The following is a 15,145-nucleotide window of genomic DNA, read 5'->3' on the forward strand; positions in this document are numbered from 1 at the left end:
CTATTGGCTTCAGAACACACTAAGGGAGCAGCAAAATTAAAATTAATAAATGTCTAATTAAGTATCTCCAAAATGTAATACTTTGTTCTCCTCATTAATTGTTAAATTCGGCGTTCATGAATTTTTCATCAGTATTTTATTACTTTTGAAAACAATTAGTTGCAGAGTCTCTCATAATGCAAGAATTCACAAGTACATACAGCTGCCAAGATTTCATAACCAGGAGTAAATGAAGCAAGCTGCCCATAGCCAAAAACAAACTTATTTAAAACCTTTCAGAATCTGTATGGCAGTGTGTCTGTTTTTAACACAGGATGCGGATACATCCTCAAGTGTGTGATACGGGAGCTCCTGGGGAGGCTCAGTCGGTTAAGCATCTGACTCTTGATTTCGGCTCAAGTCATGATCTCAGGTTCTGTGAGATGGAGCCCTGCATTGGGCTCTGTGCAGACAGCCCAGAACCTACTTGGGATTCTCTATCTCTCTGCCCCTTCACTGCTTGCATGCCCTGTTTCTCTCAAAATAACAAACTTAAAAAATTTTAAAAATGTAATACAAATGTTTGATATGATATGGAGTTTCCAATAAAAAAATGCCTTCAACAAGGGTTGCCATGTTTTTTTCTGTAACTATGTTTGGCTTTGTGGGCTGTACAGCTCTGCCGTACGACAGCACAAAAGCAGTCGTAGATAATACATAGACAGTGTAAGAGCATCATGTGTGCTAATAAAACTTTATTTACAAAAACAGGTGGCGGGCCATATCCGCCCCCACTGCTGTGGTTTTCTGGCCATTGCCTCAGATCCAGGAAGGTCCAATGGCCACCTACTGATGTCTGGCAACAATTCGGTCTCAAAAGGCATAGTTTTCTAAAAAGTGACTTTGATCCCAAATTACTCAGAAAAGACCCTGCACTCTCTCCTGAATCGTTGCAGTACTAGCACGGCTCTTCTACCCACGCGTGCACCACGTTGACGTCCCAGTGTTTCTGAGGCTGGTTTCTCTTCCTGTTCCGTGACCCAGAGCACCGGGTGATGAGTGAAGTAACCAGGTACAAACACTTGAGATTTCTGTAAAGTACATGTTGGCACCGCTTCGTCGGAAAGAAGGGGAAGTTATAACCCTGAGTCAGCGAAAACTGCTTAACGTAATACTTCACCGATTCCACAGCAAACATGTATTTCTCCCGATTTTTCCCGGGGCGCCAGAGGGCACTCACAAAAGACGATGCCCATCAATTATATACATTTTTTAAAATTTTGGCCATAGACTTTTAGATAGTCAATATATTTATTAAAGTGTCCTGATAGCATTTAAAAGGCTGAGCAAAATTACACAAGAAAACTATCTTGTTTTTATTACTGTTACTATCACCATCGCTATGTTACTATCACTATACTGCTGGGTGGTTCGCTTCTCCTGGTCCCTTCTTTGTATCAGTTAGCATTACACTTCCCCAGGAGGCAGAAAATCCGAAAGAGCTGCCGCTTAAATGAGACATATTTAAATCTCCCTCATTTCGAGTCCAGGATAAGGCGTCCAGGGATCCGTCTGGCGGGCTTCCTGGTGTCAGGAACACACATTCCCTTTTGTGCCGCACACGCATCTGGGACTCAGACGAGAAAACTCTTCACAGGGCAAATGTCCTACTATTTAAATTTTTAAAAAGAATTTTAAAAGGAACTACCCCCCCCACACACACACACGTTCACATACACACACTTACTTAAACTAGCAGTGAGCGGACAAGTAAAAACTCAGCTTGTTTTTTTTTTTTTAATATTTCTTTTTTTAAGTTTATTCGTTTATTTTGAGAGAGGGAGAGATGAGGCACGAGGGGGAGGGGCAGAGAGGGAGAGAGGCTCTTAAGCTCCATGACCAGCACAGAATCCAACTCGGAGCTCAACCCCACAACTCTGGGATCGTGACCTGAGCCAAAATCAGAGTCAGCTGCTCCACCGAAGAGGCACCCAGGCGCCCCAAGTCTGTGTTTTGCTTAAAGATAAAATCTAATTGGAATGTATTCATTCCATGGCTACTAAGTTATCTTACATATGTATATAAGTTCTTTCATACATAATAAATACAAGTTAAATTATATCCATTCATGTTTTAAAGTATGTACTGCTTATAAAATGTTAAGCATAACCTTTTTTCTTACGATAACATATTTCTTTACTCAAAAAGTGAAAAGAAATTAGTATGTTTTTTGACTATCACTAAAAATACTGCCCGCAAATATGCCAAAAACATTTCCCTATTTATTTTTTTACTTAAACTGAAGCAGAGCCATACTTACAGAAATAAAATAATCACTAAAAACAATCTATTTTCATTTTTCCCCAGTATTGACCTGTTGTTACCAAATTGCTGGTTAATCTGTAAATTATCATTTCATTTCCTCCCATAGCTGGGCTGTTAACAGGAGGGAGTTTCTCTATAGAATCCGTCCCGCAAGTCACATTTATAGAAACAAACAAACAAAACATAACGTGTTGTTTTGTTTTGGTTCAAGATGCCTGGTCTGAAAACGCCAGAATCCAGCCTCACAGTGTGTCGTCGGTTTAGGACTAGGAGGGACTCAGGAAGGAGGAGCACGGCTGGGGAGACAAGGAGTCCCCTGAACAGCGGGTGGGCTCCCTGAGGTCCCTCCATGAATCGTGCTTTCTAGGAAGGGCCACCGGACCCCACACATGCTTCTTCGGGCGGAGCAGCCTTTGGCGCTCACGAGTCGGGCTTCGAGCAGGCGAGAGAGCTGAGGCTTTCCGCTCTCTCGCACTCTCCCTCCTCCGCGTAGATGTGAGGCCGGTGACCAGTGTCACCTGCTAGCGGGTCAACGCCACAGAGCTTCTGCAGAAAAGCCAGGGAAGAGAAGGTGAGTGCCAGGCTCTTCCACAGGGGGTCCCTTTCTCCAGGCTCTGCAGGGGGGGGAGGGGGTGCTGCCCCAGGGCAGGCTGTTTTTGTCCCCTGATGGCCCAGAAGTTTCTACAGACTCAGAAGCAGAAGCGGCAGCCGAGGGGAGGGAGCCCACTTTCCCGCTCCCCGGCTGCTCTGGGAGGGACCGGGAGAGCTCACGGTGCTGTGCGTCCCGGCTTCCCCGCCCCCACCTTCACCCCTTGGGGTCGAGCCTCTGCCACCCGCACCCTGATGCCTCATCCCCCCCCCCCCGGCAGCGGCACCGCCAGCCTCCACTGAGCAAACTCTGGCTCGTCCTCCAGGGCCCAAGGCCTCCCTCTGTGAAGACTTTTCTGGCTTGTTCTGGCCTGAGAGACTCACTACACGTTTGCTGGACGGACCCCCACCTGCCCTCGGGGAGGGGCCGTGGGCCCAGGTGGGAGCGGGTTTGGCGGCAGATGCTGAGAGGGGAGCTCACAGCAGATACGGGGACATTCAGGACCCGAGGGCCCAGAGCCCGAGGAGGAGGCGGAGGCGGGAGAAGGCCGGAGAGGGGAAGTGGAGGGAGCCTGCACACCCCCCCTGTCCCCAGGGCCCCCGCCGGCTGCGTCCCCAGCTTCCTCGGGCCCGCGGGACCCCCTCCCAGGCTCCGTGTTCAGCGAGAGCCCATGTGTACACGTGCCCACGGATAGTCCACGCACTGGGGGACTGTGGTCACTGCGTGGCCGTCACCCCGGGGGAGGGGGCGGGGGAGGGAAGGAAGCACGGGCGGCTAGTGACGAGCACACGCTCTGGCCGCGGCCTCGTCCCCCCACATCCCCCCAGGGGCGCTGGAGAGGTCATTAAGGACGGCCCGGCGGGCGCAGACAGAGCAGAGCCCGCAGCGGGGTGCGTGCCCTGCAAATTCAACCTCAAAACTCCCGAGGCCGACGACACGACACGGCAGCGGCCCCTGTGCCCTGATTCAGCGACTTTAGAGGCCCCGTAAGATCAATAATTCATCATAAAGCCCCAACTAAGGCAGAGGCTCATCGGGGAAGGAACCAGGCCTTCAATCTGTCACTTCCCTCCTCTGACACCGAGCACAGCGCTTCCCGCCCGGCGGATGGAGGACGGTCCTGGGCCGAGTGCGGCCTCCTCGGGCCCAGAGGGACGGGCGCCTTTGGCCTGTCCCCACGGCCCACTGGGCGCAGCTGGGACCCTGAGGCGCGGGTGACTCCAGCCCAGCACCGCCCGGTGTGCAGTGAGCTGCTCGGGTCTCCCTTACACGTGGGCGAATGGGGGCCCCTCGAGGTTGCTCCAGCCGGGGGTGGTCATTCAGGGAGAGGGGTCCGCGGCGGGCCCACCGGGCGCAGGCTTGGGTCTGGGCTCTGCCCTCCTCACCTCAGCCACCATGTGTCAGCTGTGACCGGCCCTGTCCTCACAGGGAGAGACGGGCAGACGTGTCCGTCTGGGTGGCTCACTCCCTGTCCCCTCCTCCCGCAGTCGGGCCGATGAAGCCCCGGGAGGCGGCCGCGACCATGCAGGCCTCCCAAAGGCGCCTGGACTATGTCCTTTCGCTTCCAGACTTGGAGAAAATAAAATATCTGTGGTTTTGTCTGTCCCGCTAGGCTGACGAGGGACCATGCTCCCCGTGGCCTTGGGGCCTCGCCAAGGCCAGAGCTCCCACCCCGGGGACTGGCCGGGCCCCAGAGGGACCTGACAGGGGGCGGGCCCCAGGCGGTGACGGTGACGGTCTGGTTCCTCAGGCCGCATGCCCGTGGCCTGGTCTGTCACCCATCGTCACGGCCAGGAGAGGGGTCACCGGGCTTCACCAAACAGGGTCCCAGGACCTCAAGTCAGAGGCAGAAGCAGAAGCCACACTGACAGATGGAGGCCCCCCCACCTGGCTCAGGGTTTCCGCCATCGTCCCCGCCCTCACTTCCAGGCATCGTCCGGGCACCGCAGCCTCCTGCCAAACCTGCAAAGCAAACCAGCAGGATTCGCGCACCACGGAGGGGGCCCGTCACGGCTCCCCTCCCCCGTCAGTGACCTCCGCTGCCCCCAGCAGGGACAGGGCCACCTCCAGGCCAGAGGGCAGCCTGCACACACTTCCCCTGTTAGAGTGTCAGGAGAGAGGGAGCCCCGCGGGTGCAGGACCTTTCGAGGCAGCGGCTTTGGGGAGAGGACGGGAGCCGAGCGGAACCAGCCAGAAGGCTTTAGGAGGATTCTGGAGTGGCCTGGTCCTAGGGCTCAGGGGCGGGCGCCCTTCGCTCACTCACTCGGCAAGTGTTTGTGGACCTGGGGCTCGGGGACGGGCGAGGGACGGGGCGCCGCGGTGAGGAAGCGCGTAAGCACGCAGACTGCACAACCGCATCTGGGAGTCAGGGCCGCTGCGGGGCTGGCAGGCAAGGCGCCTGCGGCACGAGTGCAAGGTGTGAGTGCAAGGTGTGAGTGCAAGGTGTGAGTGCAAGGTGCTCACACGGGTACGGGGCCGCACCCGAGGGTGAAGAGGAACAAGAGTGAGGAGCTGGGGAGCTAGGGGGGGGGGGTCCCCGCCCAGCGGGGGGCAGGGAGGCCTCTGAGGAGGAGGGAAACAGGAGGAAGGAACTCAAGGGCCCGCTGAGGGGGGGGCTTTCCAGGAGGAAGGCGCAGCAGAGGCCTGCAGCCTGCGGGGAGGGAGCACGGAGAGACTGGAGCCCGAGCGGCCGGCGGAGGCCAGAGCGGGCGGAGGCCAGCGGAACATCCTGCAGGAGCCGGGGCCACAAGGCCGCGGACTTTTTCCCACGTGCAGCAGGAAGCTCTTTGGGGAGTTTTAAACTGGACAGCCATTCGATGTGATCTGTGTTTTAAGACACTGAAGTGGCTTCCAGCCACCTCCCTGAGTGTAGGGGACTTGTGGCCGTCCAGAAGACGTGTGAAATATGGGATGTCACATGCACACATATACATACACACACACATCTACGCGCTTATCTTACCTGCCACATCACACCGACTGACCTGAGCTAAACTCACTTAGCCAGAGAGCAAGTGTAGACAGCTACACACAGTGCTGAGGACCCGCTGCCTGACCCCGACGTGGGCCCAGGCTGGAGATGCCCAGCCGGGTTTGGCTCCCGGAGATGGAGGCCCTTCCTGCCACCTGGGCCCTTCGCCAGGCACTCCCCGGTCAGACCCTGGTCCTTCTCCACCTCCAGGGAGGCTCGGGGCCATTCTGCCTCCAGCCAGCCCTGGGCCCCGAGTGGAGACAGAGGTGCCCCCGCCCTCACCACCAGGGCAGCTGCCCGGCCTGTGCACTGAGACACTGGCTTCAGCCTGTCTCCCCGGGGCCACGACACCTCCAAGACACTCCAGCAAGAGTGCTTACATTTCGTTTTAACGATGCGCAAATTATTTGAACATATTATCTAGTGTTATTTTTATAATACAATGGAAAAGGGTTTACATCTTTTTAATTGAGTCCCCCCGCAACATGTTCATAATTTGCTTTCATAAACTTGAATGAAACTTTTCATTCCCTGTTTGCTTCATCAAAGGAAATCTTGATATTATAAATCGATCTACCTAAAAACTTAATATTCGAAAGTGCCTGTTGGCATAAATCCAAATTTTCTTGACATTGTAACACCCGATTTACAACAATGTGGGGCAATGAATCAGGTGCTACGATAACATAATGTTGTGCTCTTCGTCCATAACATCTGACTTCTATATTTTCAGCACAGCCACTGTTTCCACTGATTGCTCTGGCCATGGGGCTATGTTACAAACGTCAGTGTACTCACAGCGGGCGTTAATAACAAGCCACCCATATCTGTTTCACTTATAATGGCATTCTTCCCAGGATCTTGGCTGAATGGAAGAATTTTGCTTCTAGAAAGATTTGGGAACGAAATAAACCAGAGGCCCTCTGTGGCCCCCTTAGCTCAAACCTTCCGGAAGCCTGTGAAGACGATGGCAAAGGAATATTCAGGCCAAGTTCTTAGCAACTCGGCAGCAAAAGGAATTTGCCAGGGACTGAAAAACTCTGTGCTTCCAAGTCTAGCTGTGTGGGGTTTTTTAACTTATTTCTATTCATTTTCCACACTCACGCCTCCTTTTCATTTATTTGGGAGTTGGGCATAATTTCTCAAAGTTCTCATTTTCAGGGCTTTCCCCAGCTATTAGCAAGATAAGGGAGCCCTCTCCCTGGTGGCACGCTCATCTGTACTTACGAGAGTAGAATATGTGTTCCTCCCACTTCTTGGCTCAAAAGGCGTGTCACAACCCTTAATTTTAAAAAGGATGAAAAATACATAAATAAGTAAAATAAAAGTAACAAGGATGGGATGTTTATTGGCTTCATATCAATTATCCAAGGAAGCAAACGTATAACTAGAAATTCTTGCAATCACATTGCTTTTAACTTTGGTACTGAAGACACACTCTGGCGTAGCTGCCGCAGCAAGACTCCACAAGCAAGCCTTGTGGTCACCCTGTGAGGCGGGAGGATGAAAATATGAGATTTTCAAGCCCCCTCTTTGGCCCAGGAAGGCCTAGGAAGGCTCACTTGGTGTCGTGGGCGTAGCCTCAACATCTGCATATGACGCACATTCGTCCCTGGGACCCAGAACCGGCTACATAATTTGCAGGACCCACTGCAAAATGAAAATGTGGGCACCTTGTCCAAATAGGAAGACTTTCAGGATGGTGACAGTAGGACTTTAAGCCAAGCACAGGGCAAGGGCCCTGTGTGACTGACCGGGTCCAGGCCCACAAAGCCGGCCTTCCCAGGGCCAGAGGGACACATTTGCAAAAGCACATTTTCCTCAAACACAGCCTGAGGAAAGAGAGTGAAATGATGGAGATCTTGAATTCTTTCCTGGAAGTTTTCCATCACAAAAATTGTGGCTTTTTGGACCTTAAATACCTCTTTTAGTACCTGTCAAAAATGTACCTTTTTTGTTAAAATCATACCTAGTTATACTGACAAAGTCCAAATAAGGTCCCTATCTGAGACTTGTATTAATAGTGTTGGACCCAGGCACCTGGGGGCTCAGTCAGTTAAGCATCCGACTCCTGATTACGGTTCAGGTCATGATCTCATGGTTCCTGGATTCAAGCCCCATATCCGACTCTGCACTGACAGTGTGGAGCCTGCTTGAGATTCTCAATCTCTCTCTCTCTCTCTCTCAAAAATAAACATTAAATAAAAATTTTTTAAAAAATAGCGTTGTGCTAAAGTCCGTTTTCTGGGTTTGATAGAACGTTATGGTTATGTTATCCTTGGGGGCAGCTGCACGAAGGATACACAGGAACTCTCTGACCTATTTTTACAACTTCTTGCAAGCCAATTATTTCAGAAAAAACAATTTTTAAGATTTTATTTTATTTTATTTTTTAAGTAGGCTCCACCCCCAGCATGGGGCTCTAACTCACAATCCTAAGATCAAGAGTCACATGCTCCACTGATGGAGCCAGCCAGGCTCCTCCCAGAAAAATTATTTTAAAAATCAGAGCAATAGTTCTAGAATTAGTACATAGAGCACATGAAGACATGATGCAGGAGGGTGTCAGGGCTCCGTCAGCTGAAATCTGATTGGGGATTTGATTATGGATTCTCTCAGGTACCCTTAGATGGACACAAGAAAATATATTTCTTTGTGGGTGTCCTAAAAAAGCATCATATTTAATCAGAACTATCAAATAACAACTCTTAACAGCCAACAATAACCATAGCTAGTTAGGTAAATGGGAAGGTTTTTACTGACTGTGTTTGTTCTACCAGCATCACAGAATCTTCTAGAAGGGCTGTCTCTCAAGGGAACCAACTGTCAATCATTAGGAGTTCTTACCGCAACAGGCAGTGAACTTCTGTAATGCACTGGAGTCCCCAAGGCAAAGTATTCCTGGTCAGATACCCTCACCGCAGGTGCGAGCACATTGTGTACATTCTGGGAAGCAGAAGGAGGGGGTGCTGATTTACTCAGAAGATAACGCATTTCCCTCCAGTTGCAAACAAAGCACGTATGTGTGTCCTTCCACACCTTTCCTTTGCTCCGCGCTCATGTGAAAATAGAAGCTAGCGTCAGGACGAGAAGATGGAAAGGGAAAGGTGGAGAAGTGCAAGAGCAGACTGGAAACAGCCTGTGGCTCGCCATGCCTGTAGGCGGGACTCGAACATAACACTGTAGATGCCCGAAAATCAAGGGTGTGCGTGCCCAAGACCTAGCCAGTGATACAGACCAATGAAACTGGATTCAGGGATGCGGCTGCCGGCACTTTCTACTTTGGGTCTAGTATTTTGTTAGGCCCTTCGATAATGAAACAAAATTTCCCAGAGACTAAAGCAGGCAATGGATCTTCAGGACCCTTTAACAGAGTCCATGCTTTGCCACAGATTTTAAAATATCAGGTTACCCAATAAATCATAAGCGATGCCTTGACTACGGGAAGGTATGTGAATGGCAGCACATTTAACCAGAGAGGCAGTTACTACCTGCAGACACGGTGAAAGGAACCCAGAGGCACATGGAGAAGCAGAAGCGGCAGATCTCGGCTTCCTCCCTCATAGACGGGGAGCAAGGTGACCCTCCCCTAGGTGTTCTGGGGACGAGCCAGCCGGACGGTGCTTGCGGGGTGCACACCTAGGGCACACTCCGTAAGTCCGAGCTGTCTCTGTGCTTATCAGAAGCAACTCTTCTGGCCTCTGGAAGGTAACAGGCCCACTGGCTCGGCTCACACAGTATCGGTGTACAAGGTGTGCAAGAGAGACAGAGCAGTCTTCCCCAGGGGCACAGATTGGCAGGCGGGATGCCCCCGGCCAACCACCTGCTCGATAATTTATGGCAGCCCCGGATTAACTCGCTGTCCTTTGAAATGGGATCATCTACTGCGTAGGGAAGGGGAGAATTCAGTGTGAGGACAGGGGTTTAAGTGGCGTCAAGTTGCATAGTGAGATGTCGCTTCCCCTTCTGACTCCTCGTCCACACTCCTGAGGGCATGGCTGGCGGGGGAGGGGGGAGGCTCTGCCTGGTGACAGCATGGCTCTCTGCTCAGAGACCTGAGCCTTTGGCAGGTGGCCTTTTCTACCCAGAATTATGGGGTTCTAGTTCAACTGTGTCTATTTTCCGCTTCTTGGCTCTTCATACAGGTAAAACTCGTTTTCTGTTTACTGTTGAAATATAGAATTTCCTGTCTAAAGAAATGTGCTTTATCCAGACAGAACTCCACTGAGAAAATGAAATACTGTGAAAAGGATGCTGGTACGGGTGGCATATGCGTGGGGCAGAAAGGTGTGGAGGTGGCAGCGGTCAGGCTGAAATCTGGGCACAAGTTTGTCAGACGCTGTTGACCTGCTGGGTCGAGTGGAGTCACGGGGCTTTGCAGGTGGGGCTGGGGTGTGGGCAGGCAGGGGGCGGGCTCCCAGAGGGACACCTGGGATACGAAGTGGGTGCTCCCTGCTGCGGGCACCCTCCGCAGAGCCACCCTTCGGCCTAAACCTCGGCAGCCACCAGGCCATGCTCACCTCAGCACCCAGTGCGGCCCCCGCCTCGGCTGTGTTCAGCAGCTGCACTAACATCTGATCCCAGGCATCTGGCCTTCCCTGTGGACACACAGAAAGAAATAGACGGGGCTGGAATCACAGATGGCAGAGATACAAGCAGAGAGCAAGGAATAACATTCCCAACACGGATCAACACCCTCCCAGGAAACACCCAGACTCTGGAAAAGATGCCCAACCCGTAAGTCCAGACAACTGCTTTGGAATCGCTGGTCGGGGGGTGGAGTTGCTTGCTGGCCCCTGTCTCACGGGGCATGATGGGGAAAGACCCCTGTTTTGACAGCGCCTCTGATCCAAAGCTCATTCTCTTCCAAGGCTCATGGCGATGCCCCTGGGGGAGGGGGGGGGGTGGCTGGGCCATGCCGTGTGTGCTGTCCCGTTCATTCCTCAGCAACAAATATCCACCAAGGGCCCAAATATAGCTGGGGTTGGATTTCTCTTCTTGGAGCCCGCCAGCCCCCAATCTTGCAGATCATCTTGATCTGGGCATCCAGCCACAAAGCACGACACGGTGGTGGGATCAGCAGTGGCATCTTGTACGAAGCAAGTCCTCCCGAGAACACAGATGCCCGTGGGTGTGCAGATGTACGTGGAATATTCGTGTGCGGTGGGCAACAGAGGAGAAGTGTGAACACACTGAAATGCCTTACTTACCAGTGGTTACAAAGACATCATTAGTAATTTATATTAATAATACTCATATTGGCAGCCGCTTTTATTATTTTTTTTATTTGAGAGAGAGAACATGTGAGAGGGGGAGAGGCACAGAGGGAGGTAGAGAGCAAGAGAGAGAGAGAATCCCAGATAGGCTCCAAACCCAGTGTGGAGCCCAATGGGCTTAGTCTCATGACCTGTGAGATCATGACCTGAGCCAAAATCAAGAGTCGACGCTCAACCAACTGAGCCTCCCAGGCGCCCCTTGGCAGCCACTTTTAATGCCAATGCCCTAGCCAGGGCTAAAAGCTTCACCTGATGTTTGATTAAATTGTCTAATAAACCTGAGAGAGAACATTGCTAATTTCTCTGTACGTATGAAAACCCATAATCAGTTAGCGTATGTGCCTGATAAGCCACAAGCTTGGAATCCAAACCCAGATTTGCTGGATCCCAGGCCTCAGAGCCCTCACGAGAGGACAGTAGAAGTGGGGGCACGTCCTGACTGTGAGAAGGAGGCACGGAGAAGGACATCTTGGGACAAGACGTGGACAGGACCCCATGTCCTGGATGGGGCTCTCTTGTCCATCTGACAGCTGATTCTGGACCGGGGCCATCTTGTCACCAGACCCCGCCCAGCGTGCCTGTCCTCTGCCTCGCAATGAACAAGCTTCCCTTCCACACACACTGCTTTCCTAGCTGCTTCTGCTTTCCTAGGAGACAACCACCGAGCTGCTGGCCAACAAGAACAGCACCCAAGCACCATCAGCACCTCCTCCACCGGGGCTCTGCCCACAGACCGTGCCTGGGGAGGTGACTTCCCCACTGGTCTCCTCCAACCTCGGCTGCCTCAGCTCCAGCCCGGCCTGGAGCCATGCCCATTTTCCTGGATGACTGCGGGTATCAGCGCTGGGTGGAATTGCCCAAGGCAAGGGACCCTGTCCGCCTCACAAGGCACTGTTGTTTGTCAAGATGGTTTCCTTTCCAAATTACACAAACTATTCAAAACAGTGAAGTGCTGCTCTCATTGCTGGGGCAGGGGTACTTTTCTGGGGGTCCAGCCATCTGGGGACTGTCCTGCCTTCTCGACCGCACGCCAGGGAGGCTCAGAGCAGACCTTTGTGGGCGCAGGCAGGTGCACCCACGCCACGGCCCAAGGCAGTCACTTCCACTTTCCCTCCCATGAGGAAGGCAGAGCAAATGCGAGAAGAGCCCAAGGGGTCTGGGTCACCCCCACTTCCCCAACCGTCCATCACTTCTGAGACCATCTCCCTGTTTACTCAAGTGTAATGCTAAAGTGAATTGGACTGTCTTTTCCCAAAAGCGTCTCACTTGGTGTGACAAGTCTCATTCTTCCGGGAGAAAATCGTTGGGGGAGATCGGAGACAACAGCAAGATGGGGCGTCCACACCCGCCGGGCAGGAGAGACGGTGCTTCCTTTGCGCATTTCTTTGGCTTTCGGTTTGTAGGTCAAGCATCCCTTAGTTCCAGGGGAAGGCAGACGGGAGAGCTCGCGGTGCCGTCACTGCACTGTCAGGCCAACCACAGCCCGGGGCTGCTGTGAGGACGCATAGCGGGGTCAGTGTCAGCATCAGCAGCTGTGAAAACCATCAGTTACCTGCCGAGCAGGTAAGTGTGTCTTGGGGAGGGAGATATGCTTTCACGGGCAGGTCCTCCATCCACAGCCCATCTCTAAGGTCGATTTTCCCATCCCCGGCTCGCGGCTGAGGAAGCGAAGTTGAATGGCATGCTCAGCATGACGAAGCGAATGAGAAGGGAAGCCCAGGTCTGGTTCCTGCCAGGCCAGTGAGCTCTGTGCCCTGTGCTCGGCCTCGGCCGGGTGAGAGTAGAGGGCCGGGTCCTGCCTCGGTGCTGCCCCTGACCTTTCACTGGTTTGCCGCACATGCTCTCCATCTAGGACGCTCCCCCTGGCGGACGCCATCAGCCTCTAAGCAAGGATTCTGCACCTGAGCGCCGCCGACACTTGGGGCCCCTTCTCTATCCTGTGCATGAGGGGACATTCAGCGATAGCCCTGGCCTCCCCCCGCCTCCCCCCAGAAGCCAAGAGCATGTCTCCCCACCTGAACACGTTATGACCATCAAAACTGTCCCCAGACATTGTGACGTGTCACCCAGGGGCTAAATCGCCCCTAGTTGAGAATGACTGACCTACCACAAGAAATCAATGTAGTTGAGTTGGACAATTTTCATAGGAGTTTTTTTTTTGCCCATTTGCTACTCAAATATGTGTGAGTGTGGAGAGACGAGAGGGTCACAAGGAATGGGAAGACGTGCGTGTGAATTACAGACGTCACCGGCATGAAACACGACGCGTCAGGCGCCACTACCTGCACTGGGATGGCTTTGCTCTCATCGTTATACGTGATCAGCGACTGCTGGCCTTTGTCGTGTGGGACAGGGCTCCCGAGCCCCTTGGCTTCGGACCCACAATCGCATCGCAGCAGGAATAGCACAGCAACTATAACAAGATCGGGAGGGTCAGTGAGTCCTTCATCAGAGGTTTCAACACAATCTGGTTCTGATAACTCACAATCTGGCCATGAAGGGACATGGCCAGGCTGCGTCATAATCGTTTCTGTAGCTACAGAATTAGCACAGGATGGGCCCAAGTAGGTGCCAGATAATTATTGGTTAAACGGATTGAATAATATCATGTGATCACTAATATTGTATTGTTTATTTGAAAAATCTAGCTTCCTTAGTAGCCTCCTCCCAGCCTGGCTAGACATCTGTACACAGCGGCCCCGGCGTCACCGCAGACCACAGTGTTCATCTATGGCTCCACTGCTATCAGTAGCTGCCTGTTGAATAGAAGCTGCTTTCGCCAGCCAGGCTGCATGTTCGATCAGGCTGGGAAAGTCTGATCTGAGTCCGTGACTCTGATGGGCCTAGGGGTCATTCCCAAGGCATCCCACTGCTCTCTGCCATCTTCTGCTCCCCACCCCAGAGGGAGGACTCCGCATGCCGGCTGACAGGCTGGGGAGAGCGGCCGCAGCCCCAGGGCAACCCCTGCAGACCACTGACCTGCCAGAATGAAGAACGCCACAAAGGGAGGAACCAGGGCCCCCACGAGGAGCCCAGCTCCTGCGACCGATGGCTCCACACATGTGACTCCATTGGGACAGGAGCAGACCCTCACGTGCACAGTCTGCCTCCGGGAAAGTCCCTGTTTGTCTGTGATGAACAGTGGCACCAAGTAATTCCCAGGTGGGAGCCTTCTCGACATCCAAAGTTCAACTGACCGACCTGTAGAGGGAAACGGACCTTGCTTGGGATTCACTTGTTCATTTGCTCATCTGTTCAGCACGTGCTTACTAAGTGCGTACCGTGTGCCAAGGCTCTGTACAAAAGTTGGCCAGCTTCGAAGTGAGAGGGGACAGAGAGAAAGACCACCCCCACTTCAGACACCTACTGCAAGCCCGTGGCTTCTCAACCACACTCAGGTTTGAACATTCTTCAGAAGGACCCATAGAACTCACTGAAGGCTGTCTGCCCATAGTTACAGTTTCTCACAGCAAATGGATAGAGATTAAAATCATTCAAGGCAAGAAGTGCATAGAGCAGAGCCCAGAGAAGTATCCATGGAGTCAGTGTGGCGTCACTTCCTGCATTGGTAAGTAACAGCATTCTTGGAGCAATGCCACAACCTGGGAGCTCACCTGAGCCTTGTGTCCAGAATCTTTATCAAGATTCAGTCATGTAAACCTGGCTGGCCCCCCGTATGGCTGACCTCCGTCTCCAGCACTTTCAGAGACTGACGGATGCCCACGGGACCCAAAGCCCCCAGCCTAATCCCATTGCTCCGGTCCAATTGGCATGAGACCCCAGGTAAGTAGAGACACTCCTTTCAGGCAGGGCATCCCAGGGGCCTAGAGCTTAACTCTCAGAAGCCAAGGGTAAAGGCAAGAGCTCTTCTGGGGCAAAGTTCAATGTTTCACTACCGGGAACTGTAGTTCTGGGAACTGAAAACATGAGCTCACAGTTTCAACGAAAACACATGCCACATTCCGCAGACACGCTGGTAGAAGCTCAGAGGAGAATGTTGACAAT

The 15,145-nt window shown here is 52.6% G+C and overlaps 1 protein-coding gene across 1 annotated transcript in view; it reads right to left on the minus strand.

The window, feature by feature from the left end:
* Positions 1 to 2,488: 2,488 nt before the first annotated feature.
* The window catches only part of CDH26 (cadherin 26), a 43,021-nt gene continuing 30,364 nt past the window's right edge, over positions 2,489 to 15,145 (minus strand). The window contains exons 12-18 of the mRNA XM_039237047.1: positions 14,120 to 14,341; positions 13,423 to 13,553; positions 10,385 to 10,462; positions 8,712 to 8,810; positions 7,092 to 7,145; positions 4,781 to 4,855; positions 2,489 to 2,850 (exon numbers count right to left, since the gene is read on the minus strand). Of these exons, the coding sequence (XP_039092978.1) occupies positions 2,725 to 2,850; positions 4,781 to 4,855; positions 7,092 to 7,145; positions 8,712 to 8,810; positions 10,385 to 10,462; positions 13,423 to 13,553; positions 14,120 to 14,341 (785 nt within the window). The 3' untranslated portion in view covers positions 2,489 to 2,724. The remainder of the gene's footprint in view (positions 2,851 to 4,780; positions 4,856 to 7,091; positions 7,146 to 8,711; positions 8,811 to 10,384; positions 10,463 to 13,422; positions 13,554 to 14,119; positions 14,342 to 15,145) is intronic.

The sequence above is a fragment of the Hyaena hyaena genome, unplaced genomic scaffold, assembly GCF_003009895.1.
Source record: "Hyaena hyaena isolate Hyena2069 unplaced genomic scaffold, ASM300989v1 scaffold_118, whole genome shotgun sequence".
Classification (NCBI taxonomy): domain Eukaryota; kingdom Metazoa; phylum Chordata; class Mammalia; order Carnivora; family Hyaenidae; genus Hyaena; species Hyaena hyaena.